This window comes from Culex quinquefasciatus, chromosome 3, assembly GCF_015732765.1.
Source record: "Culex quinquefasciatus strain JHB chromosome 3, VPISU_Cqui_1.0_pri_paternal, whole genome shotgun sequence".
In the NCBI taxonomy this organism is placed as follows: domain Eukaryota; kingdom Metazoa; phylum Arthropoda; class Insecta; order Diptera; family Culicidae; genus Culex; species Culex quinquefasciatus.
The window spans coordinates 2329605-2352444 of NC_051863.1; the positions used below are offsets into that span (position 1 = coordinate 2329605).

General features: G+C 36.2%; 2 protein-coding genes across 3 annotated transcripts in view; both read right to left on the reverse strand.

Moving 5' to 3' along the window:
- Positions 1-22840, reverse strand: part of LOC6048806 (nephrin) — a 249070-nt gene that overhangs the window by 108489 nt on the left and 117741 nt on the right. The window lies entirely within an intron of this gene.
- On the reverse strand, positions 6891-9147 carry LOC6032571. Its single transcript, XM_038260506.1, has 5 exons — positions 8523-9147; positions 8049-8471; positions 7880-7990; positions 7149-7825; positions 6891-7087 (listed from the first exon to the last, which is right to left on the reverse strand). Exons 1-5 carry the CDS (start codon positions 9025-9027, stop codon positions 6923-6925), a joined length of 1881 nt encoding a protein of 626 aa, XP_038116434.1. The 5' UTR covers positions 9028-9147; the 3' UTR covers positions 6891-6922.

Genomic DNA, 22840 nt, shown 5'->3' on the forward strand with positions numbered 1-22840 from the left:
AATGGGTAATCGTATGACATTTGTTCCATGTCTCTGACGCAACCATAACACCAATTCTTTCGCTCTTCTATTATGTCAATTTCTCTCTCTTTCCAGTGGCTCTCCGAGATCCTTGTGGATCAAGTATATTTTTAGAAGCATTTGTGTCGTTGTTCATTAGGGTCATTGGGTGAATACTGAACACCTCGACCCAAATGCGACGTATAAACGCGGTTGTCTACTTGAACACTGACAACATTTGAGTGGATTAAAGCCACCGGCTTATTTTCGCAGTAATTTTGAGTTTTTGACCCAGAAGGAGGGTAACCGTATAAATTAGAGCAACACATGTCTCATGGTGAGAAACATTGGAAAGTGATAAACATTGAATAAAGAAGATAATTTGCGAAAAAATTGTGCACTGTATTCCGCCGGGAATTGAACCCCGTTCTATCTCATACCGAGGTGTTCAGTATTCACCCAATGACCCTAATGAACAACGACACAAATGCTTCTAAAAATATACTTGATCCACAAGGATCTCGGAGAGCCACTGGAAAGAGAGAGAAATTGACATAATAGAAGAGCGAAAGAATTGGTGTTATGGTTGCGTCAGAGACATGGAACAAATGTCATACGATTACCCATTAGAAACAGATCACGTTCTAAGAGATTGCCTCTCAGCACGGTGGTTTGGTTCCGTTGGCAGATCGGTGATGCGTTCTCACGGTATGAGATAGAACGGGGTTCAATTCCTCGGCGGAATACAGTGCACAATTTTTTTCGCAAATTATCTTCTTTATTCAATGTTTATCACTTTCCAATGTTTCTCACCATGAGACATGTGTTGCTCTAATGAAATAATTATTTTCCTCACTTAAGATAAAATTTATGCCATTGAAAATTACAGAACATTTTAACTTTTGAAATTGAGTTTGAAAACACATGAAAATTTCCAATTTTTTAAACTAATTTCCTCACTCATTATCTTAAATTTTATTTTGTCCACAAATTTATTTAATATTTGCTTTCAAAAATCTAATAAAAAACATCTAAAAACAATCAAATATTGTAATAAAGTTCTCCTAACAAAAGCTTTTTCAATCGTTGAAATATTGATCATTTGTGATAAGAACACTTATTTTAACTTTCAAGATATCTGATGCTCAATCATTTTTTCTACAAAAATAGAATTACTATAATTTATTTAAACATTATTTTTCCTTAATTAAGCCGATGCAAATATTTTTTAAAAGTTTTTGTCCTTCGGCTCTACCCAAAGTTTGAAAGGGGGGTGGGGGAGGGGGTACGGCAAACAAATAAAAAATATAAAAATTGAAATTACGAGTCAGAAATTCAAAGCTACAACGAAAAATTGTTGGAAAATGCCTTGTACACTTTTTACAATCATTAGTTTTAAAGAAATCTAAAAATTTCTCCGACTCGAGTTCATTTTGAGGAAGGGGAGGGGGACAAAAACAAAGACAAAGATTGTAAATAGTTCATTTTGAGCAATTCTCTACAAAATCGTTCGATTTCATGAGATTTTGATTCAAGAGATAAACATAAATTGTGACCATTTTGAAACGATACTCTAATTTTGGAATTTTAACAATATAAAAAAAAATATAAAGCTTCACAGAATCTTAACTATTATGCATTGGAAAACGGCTAATACATTTGAATTTTTCCAATTTATTTCATGGAACATTAACCATTTATTGATAATGGGTAATTCTCTACCAACTCACACGAAATCGGGAAAAGTTGCCCCGACCCCTCTTCGATTTGCGTGAAACTTTGTCCTAAGGGGTAACTTTTGTCCCTGATCACGAATCCGAGGTCCGTTTTTTGATATCTCGTGACGGAGGGGCGGTACGACCCCTTCCATTTTTGAACATGCGAAAAAAGAGGTGTTTTTCAATAATTTGCAGCCTGAAACGGTGATGAGATAGAAATTTGGCATCAAAGGGACTTTTATGTAAAATTAGACGCCCGATTTGATGACGTACTCAGAATTCCGAAAAAACGTATTTTCCATCGAAAAAAACAATAAAAAAGTTTTAAAAATTCTCCCATTTTCCGTTACTCGACTGTAAAAAATTTTGGAACATGTCATTTTATGGGAAATTTAATGTACTTTTCGAATCTACATTGTCCCAGAAGGGTCATTTTTTCATTTAGAACAAAATTTTTCATTTTAAAATTTCGTGTTTTTTCTAACTTTGCAGGGTTATTTTTTAGAGTGTAACAATGTTCTGCAAAGTTGTAGAGAACAATTACAAAAATTTTGATATATAGACATAAGGGTTTGCTTATAAACATCACAAGTTATCGCGATTTTACGAAAAAAGTTTTGAAAAAGTTACTTTTGCGTTTCTCTTTGTTTCGTCGTCCGTGTCTGTCGCGGGTGACCATGAATGGCCATGATCGATGACGACCAACTTTTTCAAAACTTTTTTTCGTAAAATCGCGATAACTCGTGATGTTTATAAGCAAACCCCTTATGTCTATATATCAAAATTTTTGTAATTGTCTGCTCTACAACTTTGCAGAACATTGTTACACTCTAAAAACACGAAATTTTAAAATGAAAAATTTTGTTCTAAATGAAAAATGACCCTTCTGGGACAATGTAGATTCGAAAAGTACATTAAATTCCCATAAAATGACATGTTCCAAAAACAGTCGAGTAACGGAAAATGGGAGAATTTTAAAACTTTAGTGTTTTTCGATGAAAATACGTTTTTCGGAATTCTGATTCGGGCGTCTAATTTTACATAAAAGTCCCTTTGACACCAAATTTCTATCTCGTTTCAGGCTGCAAATTATTGAAAAACACCGCTGTTTTCGCATGTTAAAATGGAAGGGTATCACGAATATCGTGATCATTACCCCTTAGGACAAAGTTTCACGCAAATCGAAGAGGGGTCGGGGCAACTGCTGTGTGAGTTGGCGGAGAATTACCCTAATAGAAAAAAATATGGGTTAGTTTTATCAATAATCAATCTAATGCTCAATCAATAAAAATGCATTTTGAATTGTTTTCAATAGATTTACCTATAACCTATTACCTTACAACATTTTTTTCAATTATGAAATAATTATAGTTTTAAAAAAGTACGACTCTGAAAAAAAAACTATCCGTACTTTTAAGTGACTCAAAATTTGCTAATTTGGAACCCCTTAAACATTTATATAAAAAAATACGGTTTTAGGAATTTCACTTAATCTACTTTAAAGAATAATTTCATCAAAATATATTTTTACAAACTATTTAATGATCGTCAATACGAATCCTTTGACACAAATTCAGTCAACCATTCGCCCCAGTTTCCAGCAACCCGCGTTATCCATTTCACAAATGAGACCAAATTGAGCTGCTGCTGCGGCAGGTCTACTTATAAAATTATTTGGAACGCTAAATATGTACTCGCACCCGGGCGGCCCCCCTCAAAAAACGCATGTCCCACATCTCCCAGCGATGAGTACGACAGAAGTCGACTTCAACGACGACATGAGTTTCGAAAGGAAGAGTGGGGGGTTGAAATTCATTTTCATTACCCGCTCGAAACAATTGGAAAATATTGTGTGTTGCGACCCTGTTGAGCTCCGTGATTGAAGGGGGAGGGGGATTGGGGATGGTTGGTTTGAGGGAGCAGATTTGCTGATTAAAACTTAATGGCCCCAAAGTCTGGTTCCGTTTCTCGGTGCTCCGGATGGTTGGATAGAAGAGTTTTTTTTATTCAACTTTTCGACGTCCCAAAAACCCAAACTGCTCTGCGAGAATATTTTCAAGTAGTGTGCCATTAAAGTTTATTTTTATGTGTACTAATTGAAAGCACTAATTACGTGTGGCTTTTGCTGTAGTTCTAGATGGAAGTTTTTTTTTGGCAATTTTTCCACCTCCTTGACCTGGTTCAGTAAGGCAGTAGCGGTGGAAGTTTGAAGGTGAAGGAGGGTGGAGAAGTTGGCATATTACAGAATGGAGAGCGTATAGCGCGAAATCGAGTTGAACGCGTCCCTCGAGTCTCGTGACTAATTAGATTCTCACATGGAAAGGCTTTCACAGAGTTTTCTGCGCCATTGTTGCTGCTGCTGCCTGGCTTGAAATCGATTTTTTGTTCTTTCGGTGGAGAATATCACTTTGTTGCTGGAATTATTCATGAGTGGGTTCTTCGAGCTTGGCGAGAAGTAAGAATAAGTAGCACTTATTTTGACATTAAATCCCGTGAGAAATTTTCTGCAAATTTGGCAATCGATTTGTTTTATTAGAACGAAATTTTTTGTTTAAGTAACACCGACAATATATTTCAATTGAGCTTTGGAATTGTTGTGTGAGTTGTTAATTTTACAAAATAACCAGCAACTTGTTTTGTCAATTAAAAATTTGAAAATAGTCTTTATTAATGTTGTAATGTAAATTTGTACAGTTGACTCTCTCGTTATCGATATTGAAGGGACCATCGAGAGTGGGAGGCGTCAAATTTAGAACGAAAAATCAAAGCAATCTGTTTGAAGGAACTGAAAAATTTATTGACAACTGGAGCAATATTGATATCGAGAAGATCGACAGCAAGAGGGTCCACTGTAATATAAAACACCTCACAAAGTTGACTTTTCTATTACAGTCGACTCTCTGGTTGTCAATATTCAAGGGACCGCCGAGGAAGAGAATCATCAGTTTACAGAACGATGCAAAATGAAGGCTCGATTGAAAATATTTTTTTCTTGACACCCAGCTATAGGAGAGAATCATGGCAACGTCTATCAAACAAAAACAAACTAATGTCAAACACCCTTCAAAGCTTCGTTTCGCCAAGAAAATTGTCTATGCAAGCCATGAGAAAGTGAAATGAACCGGACAACCGGAAGAGATTTTTAAATGAAACAGAATCCAAGGGACCGTCTAGGAAGAGATCCTACAAGCAAGGGAAAATATCGAGGAATGAAGATAATTGAAGTATGCAGATTGAAGGGATTGAAGAATTCATCGATAGATGGAGAATTATTGATATCAAGAAGATCGGCAGCCAGAGAGTCAACTGTATATTAGCGTGGTTCACGTTTCTATGAAAAAGACAAAAGTTGTTATTTTCGAGCGCCTCAACCGGAATTCCGTTCTACTATGTCCCCAAAAGCACTCCTGAAATTTTGAGCCGATTTGGTTGGATTTAGTAGTTCCACCATCGATCTAAAGTTTGTGTGGTTTTTGAGAAAATTACTGTGGAGAATGAGCAATTTCTATATCGTAACAGAAAAAAATGCACATTTTTTTTTCAAATGGCTTCATTCTCGAGATTCATATAGATATTGGTCTGGGGAATAACTTTGTAGAACATTGCGAAACGCTGCGAATTAATCCTAAAAAGATACTAGTACCTTTAGATAACCCATTTTGGAGGGGCTTCATGGTGTGGGTTAAAACGGGCCCTTTCTCGTTTGTTGCTTTTTCATCGATGGTGCTTTGACTTCTTTAATCAATGTTTATGAAAGTTATTTTTAGAACCAATGCGAAATTTTATTTCAAAACAACCAACGATTGGTTTGGCCTGCGGTGTTCATTCTTTTCGAAGCGGTGTTGTTCCAGGTCGTCAGAATGTTCACGAGACGGTGTGGCCACCGGGGATGTTCCAGGTCGTTAGTACTCAGGACGATGTGGCCTCCGAGGTTGACGGAAAGCATAAAAGACGGTTCGGCCACCGGTGTTGTAGTAGGTCTTTAAAAGTGTTGTTCCAGGTCGTCAGAATGTTCACGAGACGGTGTGGCCACCGGGGATGTTCCAGGTCGTTAGTTCTCAGGACGATGTGGCCTCCGAGGTTGACGGAAAGCATAAAAGACGGTTCGGCCACCGGTGTTGTTGTAGGTCTTTAAAAGTGTTGTTCCAGGTCGTCAGAATGTTCACGAGACGGTGTGGCCACCGGGGATGTTCCAGGTCGTTAGTACTCAGGACGATGTGGCCTCCGAGGTTGACGGAAAGCATAAAAGACGGTTCGGCCACCGGTGTTGTTGTAGGTCTTTAAAAGTGTTGTTCCAGGTCGTCAGAATGTTCACGAGACGGTGTGGCCACCGGGGATGTTCCAGGTCGTTAGTACTCAGGACGATGTGGCCTCCGAGGTTGACGGAAAGCATAAAAGACGGTTCGGCCACCGGTGTTGTTGTAGGTCTTTAAAAGTGTTGTTCCAGGTCGTCAGAATGTTCACGAGACGGTGTGGCCACCGGGGATGTTCCAGGACGTTAGTTCTCAGGACGATGTGGCCTCCGAGGTTGACGGAAAGCATAAAAGACGGTTCGGCCACCGGTGTTGTTGTAGGTCTTTAAAAGTGTTGTTCCAGGTCGTCAGAATGTTCACGAGACGGTGTGGCCACCGGGGATGTTCCAGGTCGTTAGTACTCAGGACCGTCACCGGAGTTACTCTAGGTCGTCGGAATGTTTATGGAACGGTTTTGTGTTGTGTCAAGTGTGTTAGTGCATGGGACGATAGGACCACCGGTTGAAATGCTCTGGGAGGGTGTAGATGAGATCAAGACTTTCGGATAGAGTTTAGGACTATTATCATTGTAGAAGTAAAGACTTTTTTTGTGTTGTTTTGATTATTTTCGTAACATTTTTAATGATTTAATTCAATAACTGAACGCAAACTTCAACAATTAACAGGTCAACAATTAAAGATTAGGTAATAAATCATGCACTCTTCAATGCAAGCATGAGTTCCTTTTTAGTGCAATCTGTGCTGATGGACTTTCGATTTTTCTCAACAACTTGCATAATGAACTCTCTCTCTTCGTCATCTTTGGTTAAAATTTTGCAGTATTCTTCACACAATTTGACGCCCCTCTCAGCCAGGTCATTAACGATCATCAGTTGTTTCACACGTTTTCGCCATTCTGGAAGTTCAAATTTTGCTGCCATGTCGCTGATGGGCTTTCCATAAATGATGCTTCTATCTCCATCTTGGTAAAAACAACAAAGATCTCTGGGTTGCAAAGTCGGCCAAACATGGGTTCTTGGTGTTTATAACACTTTTGCTGCCGGTTACAGATCTTTCGGCGCTGGCGGTTTTCGCCTTCATGGCCCTGACAATTTCGTCTTTTTCGCGATGTGAGAGCTATATAATATTTGATTAATAACATATTTTTTATGTTGTATTTATTTTTAAATTAAATTACCTTTACAGAAAACAGAGACATGCCGAGCAGATCCTCCGATAAGTACCAGAGGTGTCTTTCAAGTACCTTGCTTACGGCGTCACCGATTTCGGAATCAGTCTTTTTGAATAACTGAAGGTTCTTCCACAGCATCAGATCGTTGATGGCTGCTTCCGTCGCCAGTGGTGCTTCTGCCCAAGCTGCTGTGTAGATGAGCGAACCAAACAGAACAAACCGCTCGATTTTTTTCTCATCTTCTTTCTTTAGTCCAATCAAATGTCCTTCTTTGCGAAGCAAGAATATTTTTGTGGCATAAATCAATTTGCTCATCCATCGCGCGTGGTGCACCGCTCCCGGCGCTTTCAAAAAAATCGTGCGGCTTTTCCCCAAAGCAAACAAAGTTAGATCAAACAACTCGCGATAATCATTCCTCGGCCATTCTCGGATGGACTTAAGAGTTCGCACCGTGGAATCTCGAAAAGTTTGATGATGTTTTTTGATTCGCATAGGTTTCGGTGAATTCTTCTTAAACAGAGGCCAGTTTTCTTTGAATACCTTGAAAAGGTTAGTTTCCGGCGATGTTGTGGGTCCAAAACAGATGCAAAAGGCCTTAGATAGCAGCAATTCTAACACATGATGCCGACAAGCTAGCCAGAGTAGCTCTCGTCCTAGCAATTTTTCAAGATTGGCACATACTCCTTAAAAAACAAAATTTCTAATTGATAAAGTAAACAAAAATAAAATATAAATACCGTTAGTTCGTCCTGTGTTTACACTAGTTGTATCAAAACACAATCCTTGGATAAATTTATCGCACTTCCACTTACGCAGCAATCCGTAAACTGATTTGCCTCCTTCTTCGCCTTAAATAAGCATTAAAAATAAAAATAAGCTTATTACTCAGAAGTTTGTAATAATCACCTGTGCCTTTGACGAGTGCTGGAGTGCCGAGTAATTTCTCGGATCCGTCCCAAGACACTAGTGTCGGTAATCGCTCAACTTTTCCGGACCCGTTCGGATTTTCCAACAATTTCCCGTCGAAATGGACTACCATCGGGTCAGCCGGAATAAACTCCTTTCGAATTTTTTGGGCGATGGCTTTTCGCGCATGTTTCCGCTTCCGGCTAATTGTTGATCTTGAAATTGGTACGTCGGCAGGATCTTGGCCCATAGCGTCCATAACCGGTAAAATGATCTTTAATGCCTGTCTATCGGAAAGTTTTGCTCGATCCAAAGCTTCAGCAACGTCCTCCGTTATAATTTCCGGTTTGGATGGTTCGCTCTTTCTTTGTTGCATTTTTTTGATCTTTTTTGGTGGTGGTGGCTTGAAATCATGTTCAACATCTTCAATAAGATGAACATTATTGTCAATAGTTAAAATATGTCATAGAGTACCTGTAGCTTCTTGTTCTTCTTCTTCTTCTGCGTGCTTATGTTCGTTCTTAGTTCTCTTGTACAGCTGTGGCTCGTTAATACTTGATAAAGAAAAATTTCGCTCCTTTCTCTGATCTTCTAAAAATTCTGCAACTTTCGGGTCTTCAATGATAACTTTTTTCAGGGATACATCCAGCAATTGATCCATCCTTATCTTCCACTTCCTCTTCCTTTCGGTGTCGCGATAAGAGTCTTTTTGCGCCATTTTTAGCTCTGCAAGTAGATTCCGTATGGTCCTGGCCACGTTCTTGTGCATCTGGCAAATAATAGTGGTTTTTTGCCACACTTGTAGAAGCTCGGACGTCGTTTTACTTATAGCAAACACCACGGAGTTCAACGAGCTTAACAAAAAAAAAAATCTTTTCATAACGCACCCCACCGTCGGCAGCTTAACCTGTTGAACCAACGATTCCGGGTCGGTAGTTCCGACCAGCGAAACGGACGCCTCCTTGCGTGTCTTGACCATTTTACTTCTATACTGGACAGAGGACGATGGAATTTTGAAATGAAATCAATTCCAAACAATTCCAAGTTACTACGTTACAACAATTAGGTTGCTGTGCAACGGAGGAACACTTTTCAGCAGACTTTTCTTATGGTCCCATGAACTACAGACATGTAACAGCACCGATGGCCACACAGTCCAAAGATTTGTACAAAATTCCGTGACCATATAGTCCCTTAACTAACCTACAACATCAAACCGTCCTATTAACTATAAGAAACAACAATACCAGAAACATCACCGGTGGCCACATCGTCTTAAGAACATTTCGACGACTTAGAAAATCAACATTGGCCGAACCGTCTTTTATGCTTTCCGTCAACCTCGGAGGCCACATCGTCCTGAGAACTAACGACCTGGAACATCCCCGGTGGCCACACCGTCTCGTGAACATTCTGACGACCTGGAACAACACTTTTTAAAGACCTACAACAACACCGGTGGCCGAACCGTCTTTTATGCTTTCCGTCAACCTCGGAGGCCACATCGTCCTGAGTACTAACGACCTGGAACATCCCCGGTGGCCACACCGTCTCGTGAACATTCTGACGACCTGGAACAACACTTTTTAAGACCTACAACAACACCGGTGGCCGAACCGTCTTTTATGCTTTCCGTCAACCTCGGAGGCCACATCGTCCTGAGTACTAACGACCTGGAACATCCCCGGTGGCCACACCGTCTCGTGAACATTCTGACGACCTGGAACAACACTTTTAAAGACCTACAACAACACCGGTGGCCGAACCGTCTTTTATGCTTTCCGTCAACCTCGGAGGCCACATCGTCCTGAGTACTAACGACCTGGAACATCCCCGGTGGCCACACCGTCTCGTGAACATTCTGACGACCTGGAACAACACCGCTTCGAAAAGAATGAACACCGCAGGCCAAACCAATCGTTGGTTGTTTTGAAATAAAATTTCGCATTGGTTCTAAAAATAACTTTCATAAACATTGATTAAAGAAGTCAAAGCACCATCGATGAAAAAGCAACAAACGAGAAAGGGCCCGTTTTAACCCACACCATGAAGCCCCTCCAAAATGGGTTATCTAAAGGTACTAGTATCTTTTAGGATTAATTCGCAGCGTTTCGCAATGTTCTACAAAGTTATTCCCCAGACCAATATCTATATGAATCTCGAGAATGAAGCCATTTGAAAAAAATGTGCATTTTTTCTGTTACGATATAGAAATTGCTCATTCTCCACAGTAATTTTCTCAAAAACCACACAAACTTTAGATCGATGGTGGAACTACTAAATCCAACCAAATCGGCTCAAAATTTCAGGAGTGCTTTTGGGGACATAGTAGAACGGAATTCCGGTTGAGGCGCTCGAAAATAACAACTTTTGTCTTTTTCATAGAAACGTGAACCACGCTACTGTATATCCAGGTTATCAGATAAATCTGTATATGCCATATAAAATTTCAATGATAGTACCTAATCTCGCAGAAAAACTTAAATTTTCGGGTAAAAAATCGTTAAAAATTATTGACCCATGAGACGGTTAACCGTTCATCAACTTTGCAAGAACTTTACCTTGAAAAAAAAATGCAAAAGCTCACAACACTTTTTGTTCTGTTTAAGTGAGTATCTTTATATTTGTAATTTTGGTATATTTTTTATTAAAAATCAAGAAATACCTTAAAATGTTATGAATTGTAAAAAAGTCTCGAAAAAAAAATATTCTGGATTTTCGACTGCCAATTGTTTTTTTTTCCAAAATTAAAATAAAATTAGATTAAAAATGTGCATTAAATTTCATCAAAATTGCACAAATAATTGATACGTGGGACATTAGTGAGAATTTGTTCCGTTCGAAAATTCTCAATTAAATGTTTGTTTTAATAAGTTTACGAGATAAAATATTGCTGGAAATTAATTTGAAAAAAAGATGTTTCGAAAACAGTAAATGTTTACTGTTATAAATAACAATTTTGAAACAAAATAACACAAAAATCTCATTTCATATAAAACTTGATCAACTGCAAGTTATGTGATTAAGGAGATCAAGTAAAACTTATAATCAATAGTTTTGAATGATAAGTGTTTATGTATTGCTATGACTTAGGAATAAAAGTTTCCTGCTGTCAAATATGCATTTTAAAAGATTTACAAACCCTTTTTAGACTAGATCAAAAAGACTATCGAAAAGTTCTCTTGATATTTTGAAAGAGCACAGTTTTTGTTTAACTATTTTCAATTTTTGTTTAATAAAAATTATCCATTTTATCTAAAAAAAAAATGCGAAAATTCTCTCCTTATTTCTTTTTTGGTCATTTTTAATATGGGTCATTCCATCTGAAGCGGAACAGCATTTGAAAGTTACCCTCTCCGATCCTGCTCAAATTTGGCAGGGCTGTTGATACTATCAAAACATGCAAGAATCCGGAATTTCATCCAAATCGGACCACCCCCTCCATTTTTGTACCTCCCCAAAAAATCGACTTTTTGGCGATTTTTGACCAAACCTCCTAGTTTCAAACGGCGATAGCTCAGGAACCACAAATCTTAGAGGGTCGGTCTTAGACTCAATTTTGAAGGAAATTGGACGTAGAGTCCATTTCCGTGATCAAAATGTTGATTAATTTATTTTTCTACCTGTATTGCGCAATTGAAAACTTTAAACGGCCGTATCTCAAAACACCCCAACTTATTTTTGATTTGACCTCACCATCGTGTTCCCGGCCAATTTTACATAAGAATCACTTATCGACAAAAATGAATATGTTTCGTTCCAGAGATATCGAATTTTAAAGTTTTGTGTTTTCGAGATTACCTACATCAGCTTCATTCGCCGCATCTGCTAGAAGCACACAGGCGGGCTGATCAATAACTGCTACCTGGCCATTTATTGAAATAATATTTCATCATAAATAATCTTTATCAAATTGGACAAAAATTGACTGTATAACACTGCAGGAAACTGGAGTTGAATCACGAATGTGCTCAAAAACAATGAATGAAGTGAATTTCTGTGCTAACCCATAGGACAGAGCAATAACGCGCACAGTAAAGGGCAGAATTGGATTCCGACGGAGCGAGCAGGAAAATGCAATTAATCTTGTTAGTAACACTGAACTTGACCGAGCCACGTAGCCCAGTGGTAACGCTTCCGCCTCGTAAGCGGTAGATCGGGGTTCAAATCCCGGCTCGGACCAACACAACTGGTGATCTTTTCCCTTCTAGAATTGATTGCTTAGTAAAGGGAAGGTAGTGTATCGTCACAAACTGGACCTTATCACGACACCTTAGGGAGGCGACCTATGGAATGTTAACATTAACCTTAACATGTTAACATTAAGTTGAGAATGAAACTGCCACTGAATCCGCTTTATAAATGCCGGCCCCGATACTCTTCAAGGGTGTTCCCCTCAGGAACTGGGAAAGATTTACTTTTTTAGTAACACTGAACAATAAGTGCACGATACATTACTGAGTAAAAAATATGAACTAAAATTTATAAAATTTGTGTATACGTTGTACTCTAGTGAAGGACGATCACAAGGAGCAGGAAAAGGATTTATGGAAAGTATAAAACTGAAAAATGTAAGAAAATCACAAAGTTTGATCAGCTGCAAAGCGGCTAATTCCCCAAATTTAGTTGCGATGATTTCGACACCGTCCGAACAACAGTATTTTTTCATATATCAATCTTGGATTCTTTTAATTAAATGGAGCTGGCTCACAATATAAAAATTGATTTAATATGATCAATCTTTTAAATCATAAATCGGATTTGCCAAATTATGGTAAAGTGTCACTAATAAACTATAATAATAATAATAATAATAATAATAATAATAATAATAATAATAATAATAATAATAATAATAAAGCAGGTTTTGGGGTTTTTGCTGAATGGAACTATTTTGCTACCGCCCATGATAAAGGCCCTAGTCATGGCCTCGGAGGTACTCTAAAACAGAAACAACACGTAAAATTACCCAATAAATATTCCTTTCACAAAAATAGATTGATCAAGAGAGGAACAGCATCTAATTCCAGCGTACCTCTACTGTTGCCATATCAGCGCTTTGGCATTCAATCGAGTGATAAATAGCTCAATAATAAGTGAACAAGCAAGTTTCTATCAAAAGTTTTGCAAAATTTGTTGTTTAAATAGTGCAAATGAGTAAATTGGACGAAACTAGGAGCGAGGACTTAACCTGCCAAACATACTAGAATTTCTAGGTATTAGCTATATGAATAACTATTTGCGTAAAATTATAAAAATATAAATTAAATTAATCATCTCCCAGAACACCAGGTAGCAGTTATTAATCAGCCCGCCTGTGTGCTTCTAGCAGATGTGGCGAATGAAGCAGATGTAGGTAATCTCGAAAACACAAAACTTTAAAATTGGATATCTCTGGAACGAAACATATTCATTTTTGTCGATAAGTGATTCTTATGTAAAATTGGCCGGGGAACACGATGGTGAGGTCAAATAAAAAAATAAGTTGGGGTGTTTTGAGATACGACCGTTTAAAGTTTTCAATTGCGCAATACAGGTAGAAAAAATAAATTAATCAAAATTTTGATCACGGAAATGGATTCGACGTCCAATTTCCTTCAAAATTGAGTCTAAGACCGACCCTCTAAGATTTGTGGTTCCTGAGTTATTGTCGTTTGAAACTAGGAGGTTTGGTCAAAAATCGCCAAAAAGTCGATTTTTTGGGGAGGTACAAAAATGGAGGGGGTGGTCCGATTTGGATGAAATTCGGGATTCTTGCATGTTTTGATAGTATCAACAGCTCTGCCAAATTTGAGCAGGATCGGAGAGGGTAATTTTCAAATTCGCACTTTTTCGTGCACAGTTGAGATGGAATGACCCATATATTATTTTGTTGTGGATGAACAGATATCTAGATGTTTTTCGAACATATAAAAAACAATAGCTTATAGGTCATTTAATAAAAACTGTAGATATACACACCACTCATATTTTCAAAGAAATGATTTTTATTTTTTGATAGTTTATAATAAATGTGAAACTATTGATTTAAATTTTGAAAATATTTTATTCATATTTATGCTTGTAGTCATGAGAAAATTTTACTACATTGTTGTTTTGTAACATTGAAAACAGGATCCATAATTTTCGATAGAAAAGAAAACAATTTTTTAAAAATTTCTTCCAAACTTTTTGATAATTTTTAAAGAAAAAATAAAAAAACTCAAATTTATAAAAAAAAATCTCTTTTAAATCTTTTTGATTATTTTTACTTCAATGTCGATGCGTTTTGTTCAAAAATCATACGTTGGTCAACAACATTTTCACCCACGAATACAAATTAAACTTCATTGTTTGTCAAAAAACGATACACCTATCAAAAATAATTTGCATAAAATCTAAATTCTTTCAACGTAGATTTGTAGTTTGTACATAGTTTACTAACATTTTCCCAAAAAAATGTTGGATTTTTATGAACACTACCTTAAATGCCAATAGTTTGAAAATTGACCCAATCTCACCCCTTAGTCACCTCCTCTAAGGGGTGAGATTGGGTCAAACGAAACTAAAATGCTGGTCAAATACAACGATATGGTAACAACAAGTCATCCAACAGTGTTTCTTGTTCGAGGGCTACATTCTACAATGTTTGAAGTGGAGATTTTCATACATTTGGATAGTTTTCGAGCAATTACAACAAAAATATTACAAAAATGATTTTTGGAGAGGTCATTTTTGGCTAAAAACGTATCTCAACTTTAGACAGTTGGCTAAATAACTGGATTTGTTCTAGGAACGAGATTTTTTCAGCGAATTCATCTAAAGATGTCCCCTACAAAACCCTTTTTACAGAATTTAGTTTCATTGAAGAAGAACCTGAGAAATGGTAAAATTCGTAAAAAATCACTTTGACCCAATCTCACCCCCCAAACCCAATGTCACCCCCACTGACGGTAATTTTATTAATTGTTGATGTACCCTTCCCAATTCATTTTCTGTCGATATTCTGTCACTCGTCAAGTCAACGTCAATGTCGTTTTAAAATTTATCCTGAAAAAATCTATTCGAAAAAAAAACTTTTTGCTGTATTATTAATCGAAATTCCAATCATGATAAGTCTATTTTCATTGAATTATGAATAATCTGTCAAAACCTTTAACAATAAGCTTTGAAATATATTTGTAATTGCCTAAATTTGTGGACCAATCAGCGGCTTATAAACATGATAAACATAACTGAATTTATAATATTTATATAATTATAACCACATCAAAAATCCCACACAACACTCGAAATCCCACATTTAAAAGTGAAAATATTTCACAGCAAAAAATGAAAAATAATTACTACAATTTCACTCGACATAAATTTTCAGTTTCATTATAAAAGCATTTGAAAGCATCCTTTTTTTGAAATCTGGTGATTTCATAAACTAATTTTAACATTTTAGCCAGACTCATAGCAAATATTGTTTTTTGTCGCTTTAACCTCTAATGTTGTAATTGATTTTATTATGGGAACTTTAACCCTATGCTATGGGTCATTCGTTCCCATTGGTTAAATTAACTTTTAATATATCACTTTGTTTTAGTAAGAAGCTTTGTAGTCTGAAATTAGTTGAGAGATGTAACTACATCATTTGATGGTTTGCTTTCCCAAGTATGTAGAACTTTTAATTATACATTATAAATAACTCCGTTATTTTCCCTAGTAAACCACTAGATTACGTTGATTACGCTGAAGCGATTGATCGCACTAATATCCTAAAGTGCACTCTCTCTCTGCCGGAGGAATCCCTCACACAATATTCATGACAGCTGGTGGCCTCGTTGGCACAGGGTGAGCGTTTTGAATTTTTCAGCACCCATCTAATTTGCCAAAGAGCTCCGTCCTCCTCCCTACCCCCTCCTAATACTACTGGATTGGCCTTTTTAATTAAACGGTACGACAAGCCGACCCGCCTCCTCCCGTCACCTCGGGGAGCGGGTCATTCCGGACCATAAACGAGACATGTCAATTAAATTTATCATCATTGCTCGCTCTGCCGGTTTGTCTGTTCGTCAACCGTCAATTGCTCCGGATCAACAAAGGGGCGACATAACTGGCCCGGGACCCCTGGTCATCGTTGCCACCGCCGCCGAGGGGTCACACAATTAGAGTGATTAGTCATTGCTCATATTTTGCAGTCGCAGCGCTGCTCTGTGGTAGACTTCCAAGAGGGATCACAATCCCAAGGTTAAGAGCACAGTGAGCAAATAATTAAGAGTCTGCTGACTTGACATTTTTCGAATTTAAATGAATTCAAGTTGAATAAAGCTATTAAAATTCGAGCAGTTAAAAGTGTGCACTATAAATTTAAATTCCAACCGATTATTTTCGCCATTTGCTCCCAAAATCCCGCGATTCGTGTGGCGTTGGTGCGTTCTTGAATGGTCAAGCGTAAAATTGAAATAATTTGCATTTTATTACTCGCGTGTTGGCGGGGAATTTACCATTTCGTTCTTTCAACTAGCAGTAATTAAACTGGCCTTTTATTGAAATATGATCCCCGCACGGGAGCCCACCATAAATGTGCACTTAATTCCGGGGAAGATTAGTGAATTTAACGGGGTGGGAGGGAGAGGGGAGAGCCTTTCAATTAGTAGCTGCGTTTTCGTCCAAGCAATAATCGTGGAATGCAAAAAAAAAAACGAATGCTTTTTGGTAACCAAATTGAGTCCCCGGAAAGAAGCTTATCCGCTCATGTTCACGCAACGGTGGTTGATTTCCGATGACTAACGCAACTCTTTTAATTAACACGTCAGCCCAATGTTCATTCAATTTGTACGCGTGGCTTCGCATCATGCGATGCACGTGGTGGTGCCCTCGTATACTTGCAGAGAAGGCCCCGTGAAGGTCGCCGCGCAAATGTGCGTTTGCCGGCCAGTAGTGCGGACCCAGCTGGTTCTGGAACGACTCCTTGTTACAACAGTGCGTCGTTGGTGTGATGAGTTGTGACTAGTTTTTTTTCAAATCTAATAAAAGATGTTCTTTTTTCCTTTTCCTCTTTTTTCAGATATTCACACAAAACTTTTTATTTATTTACTTTTTAATTTTGTTATGTTTCTTGCTAATGTTTATAACGTCATGATTCGAATTCCCGGCCGGTTCGGAACCCGGACACTTCATCTTGTTTTATCAATTATTTGGATGTATGTTCGTATTATGAATGTCAAAACTGTGTTATTTGATAAATTACAACATCAACTTTCATTTAAAGTTTGCTTGAACGCTGTAGATAATGCCAAAACAATTAAAAACAATAAAATTATAAGTTTACCAAAAATGCGAAACATTTCACTTGAAATATTTCATAGGCGTTCGAAGCACCGGGAAGGCAAATCAGAAATTTATGGTTTTGATTTCCTTAAATTTTAGTAAATTTTTATATAAATTATCGTTTGTTCAAATGTTAACAGCTTATTTGAGACCTAAAGAATGCCATTCACTAACATTCTAGTCCAAATTTGTGCGATTCATAAGTAAAATCAAGTGTCCGGAATTCGAAGCAAAAGTGTCCGGATTTCGAATCAGCTTTTATCAGTGTCCGGGATTCGAAGCACAACAAGTCATTTTAATTTTAAAATTCTGATGAAAAATTGTTAGAAAAGCCATTTTTTGCATGCATTTTCTTGAAACTGACTGTTTATACTACATCCTTATGATATTTCTACATTTACGACTTATTACATGATTTTTTGCCAGCTATAACAAAAATTATATGCTACTAAGTCTCCGGATTTCGAATCATGACGTTAAGTTCATTCAAAAAAATTGATCATTTGTTATCATTGAAAAATCTGTATCAATGTTTTTTAGACAAATTTATAGGAAATTTTGTGAACACTCATTGACACCAGTTTTATTAATTGATAAACTGTAATTTTTAAGCTAAATTAAAAATTCAGGTGGCCCTATCTCAATATCGACGCAATTTATAAACATTACTGTAAAAAACTTCTCGATTGAAACATATAAAATAATCTTAAAATAAAAACAAACTTTTTGTGTAACAAAAATTAATGAAAGGCATAAAAAATGAATAGATTCATTATTCAAGTTTTCTGTTTATTTGAATAGTTCTCATCAATACCTGCAACTTTGCGTAAGGCACCAAATCGATGAGAAAAAGATACAGATTTTCGAAAACCTACATAAAATTTGTGGAATTTGGACAGCTGCTAATATTGGGTGGAGCCTTGTATGGGCGGATTCAATGCCACACAAAGTTTAAGCCAAATAAAAAATATAAAGAAATTAACATGAAAGAAATCAGCCAATTTTGTAGCAAATTGCTCCCATTATAAAAAATCACAAAAGTTGAATTTATGAAAATCGTTATCGCATGAACTCAAAAAAAAATGAAAACGTACTCCGTAAAAAATAATCAAAGCATACTCCAACACAATTTTTAAAATCACTTTCAACGATATATCACCGAAAAAATCTTCATATATTTTCGATAAAATTGAATTGGAAGCGATGATATCAACTATCGCTGATTTATTTTTAATTTCGATTTAAAAAATTAACAAAATAACTTAACATAAAAATTCAGAGTTATTCTTAAAATATAAAATATTATTGTTGCTCATCAATTTTAATTAGAATTTTTCCCAACATTGTTTTGGCCTTTGAAAATCGGACAAAAATTTGCAAAGGTTCAAAATAAAAAAAATGGTTTTATTTTATCATACTATAAATTTTCACTTGACGGCAACTGTTAGTCCAATTTTCAATGCTTCAAAAATCAATGATTTGTTAAATTTTCCAATCATTCGAATATGAACACTATCATAACTACAGAATAAAGCCTAGCACTAGAAAAGGGCTAAAAACAAACATTAAGGTTATGTTCAATAGTGCCACAGTGTTCTACAAATTTCAGGGCAGACAATTGAAAAAAAATGATGAGGTTGGCTTGTAAACATCACAAGTTATCGCAGTCTGTCGATTTTTTTAAATGTTTGAAAAATTATTGTTGTGAATTGCAGTGAATTTTGTGCAATTCAAATTTAAAAATACATATTCACTTTTCTGTCATTCTAAAATCAAGAAATAGCCACCAAAATAACAGTGCAGAAAAGTTGAGTGCTTTTTAACACTGAAGTTATCACAAAATTCCATATTTATGCAAAGCATTTAGTACATTAATAAATTGCATTACACTTTTGAAAGTAAAAATTTAAAATTTTCACGAAATACCATGAAATTTAAAAAAATACTCTTATTTAAAAAACATTCAGTCGATCGATAAGATACCTTGTTAAAAAAAATCACGTTAATTATTTTTTAGTGTCAAATAATAAAAAAAATCATAAAAAAACATATTTTTAGCAAAACATCGAATTTTAATATTTTGCAAAAATGGGCATCAAAAGACGCGAAGTTGCAAATAGATTTTTCACTTTTCAATAGTTATCTAATAAAAAATTACTAAAACTTCACAAATACATTTTTTTAAATAAACATACATTAAATTTATAATGTACAATATGACGAGATGTTTTGGTTTGAAATTTCATTTCATTGCAATGTTTAGTGTTAGATATTGCATTTTTTTTTAATTTTTCGCAGTACTGTAAAGATAAATCTAGCGGAGCTGGGGGTAAGACGGCCACCCCACTGTTTTACTAAGTATACTAATGAATATTACTAAAATGTTAAACAATATTGTTCCTCATGCTAAATAATGCATATGTAGTAGGATGTAACAAAAATGACTTTTTGGTGGGCATTCAAGGGTTTGTTCCGGTGGGCATACTAACCCTAAATCCAAAATATGAGCTTGATTGGACGTAACTGGAGCTGGCGCTCCGCCTTTCAATTTTAAATGGGATTTAACCCGTAAAAAAAGATTTTTTCAAAAATGTCACTTTTTGAGGCATTTTGGCTACTGAAGCGTTTATTTTCAACATCATTGGCGTGTAGGCCAGATCCTTGCGCATCTTTTGGTATATATAACATTGACATTTGGAGCACCCTGGAGCTCGGTACAGGCCTTCAAAGTTTGGCATTTTTTCGAAAAATTGGCCCCGGCAAAATCAAATGGCGTCTAGGGCGTCGCGAGGCGCGACGCATATCTTTTTTGCCGGGACCGATTTTTCGAAAAAATGCCAAACTTTGAAGGCCTGTACTCCCAAAATGCGCAAGATCTGGCCTGCCAATGATGTTGAAAATAAACGCTCCAGTGGCCAAAAAAAAAGTGACATTTTTGAAAAATCTTTTACGGGTTAAATCCCATTTAAAATTGAAAGGCGGACGTCCATTATAATTTAGGGTTAGTATGCCCACCGGAACAAACCCTTGAATGCCCGCCAAAAAGTCATTTTTGTTACACTCTAATATGTAGTCACCTTTGCCAAACCTATTGTTTGAAATAGTATAAAAATAGCTCAAAATAAACAAATATTTTTTCTACTTGAAACTGGATGTAATTTTGATGATTTACAACTTAAGCATTTTAATTAGGCAACTTTATGTAATACTTTCTTTAAATATTTTTTCATGTTAAATTAAAGTTTTCCCAAGATTATGTCCCTCGAAAAAGTTTAAAAAATGCGTTGAGGTATTTGCAAAAAATATTTTATAAAATAAGTAATTTGGGGGCAAGACGGCCACCTCCACGGGGGGTAAGACGGCCACCCGTTATTTGTAAATTTGGTTTGATAAAGGTTGCATTTTTGAAGGATTTTAGACTGTTAAGGCATATTTAAGACATATTTGACATACTTTCGATAAAACTATCAATTTTTTATCAAAATGCTGTTAACTGCCGGTTCGTCAATATTCCTTACTTTGATATAGCAAAATTCATTGAATAGTATGAAATCCATTCAAACTTTTAATAAAAGTCAATATTGTTTACATAATTTTGATTTACTAATTCTAATTGAAATACACAAACCAGTTAATTTGCATTAAATTGGGTATATTTTCGTGTAAAAATTCATAGTTTTTCATGAAATGTGATCGCAATAACATGAAATTCACATAGCCAAAATATAAAATTTGTTGAATAACATTTTTCTTCACATTTGCAAACTTGTTTTTTTCAACCAAAATAGTCATGATTTTCAGAGAAGTCTGTTCAACCAATCATGTAGGTATTTGGGTGGATTTAGCAAAGTTATCAAGTTAATTTATAGCACTGACCGTCTTACCCCACATGGGTGGCCGTCTTACCTCGCGTGTTTCATATATATACGATTTCAATTATTTTTTTAAAATTGCTGAAAAGTATTGAAAATTGGTTTTTAGACCAACTAATTTATGTCATTTCTGTAATGGACTATTAGTAGAACAATATGTACCTGATTTGAGATCAAAATAATCTGTAGTGTTAATTTTATAAGACTTCTCCCTTAGGGTGGCTTACCCCCATCTCTCCTATACGAAATTAGGCGTCGTTTGATACCCGTTTTGCTAATTATGAAATTTTGATAATTTTGAATAGTTATACTTTTCAAAGTTAAATAAAGTTAGTCATAAATATTGTTATTGTTATTTTTCATATAATCACTTGATAACTTAATAAGTTTAAACGAATCAGTTTTCGATAATAAAAAAAATCTAAATTAAATTATCAAAAGGTCCTATTTGCATCTGCATGAGGGTTGTTTTGAAAAATTCATCGAGATATGAAAATGGACTTTACATTTTTTGATCAGAGACCAAATTAAGGGATATAGAATTGGAAAATCGGAGATGAGTCGGAACATTTCTTGCTGATTTCGTACGAGTTGATAGAGAATGATCAATTGATGAAACTTTCAGATTTATACTAAAGTTGAACGATTTTTTGAAATTTGAATTGTTGGTCAATTTTTCTGGAGTTATATTTAAGGTAAGGTTTAAGTAAAAAATATTAGCTGATTCATCTTAACAAAATAAAATATAAAATTGCATTTTGTCGAAATTCGACTTAAGCTTCTTTAATTGATAAAATTTGACGCCACATAACACCCACCCGACGCATTGCTGAATTGTGTGTGGCCAGAAGCCTCGGGCATCTGTCCGATGGCCGCGATGGAGTCATTCGATGTGACAAAATGTTCGACGATTGCCGCGCCACTGGACGAGCAAACTGACTGACTGACGGATACTGACCGTTGCGTTAGGGGAGCAGCAAAAAAAAAAAACAACTTCCAGTCGTCATTATTTCCAAACGCTTGGCCGGGCTTGGACAAGGAACTTATCGAAAAGTCAAACATTCCGCTCGTTAGATCGATAAACTCTTTCGGTGCGTCAACCGGAACAGGGATTCAAGTTTTTATTTTTTGTAATTGCTATGTGACAGATTTGTTGTTTTGATAAATTTAATGTATTTGAATTGACATTCAATGATTATGAATTTCTAAAATTTAGAGAAATCATTAAATTTGTAATAAAAACCAAAAAAGGCAACCCTGGCCAACTTCGATTGCAAGCTGTGCGTCATACGCAAAAGGGCTTACACACGCACTCTTTGGAGAATTCCGAGGAAAAGTGACCGCTTTCAACGGTCATCCCAACAATTCCGGACTCTGACGTTCCAAATAAAAGTGCTGCATTTGCGAGGATGACGACGTTGTTGACGCAGTGAGTGCACACTTGGCAAAATCGACCACTTTTCCAGTTTGTTGATGAGAGATGGGTGAGCCTAATGGTGGACTTGGGGTTGATTTTGGGAATTGGGTGGTTTGGTGATGGTGGATTGTTCAAATTTCCAAGTATTTCGTCATTGTCATTGTTGGAAAATGTTAATGAGTTCAGATTGTGATGAATGGAATATT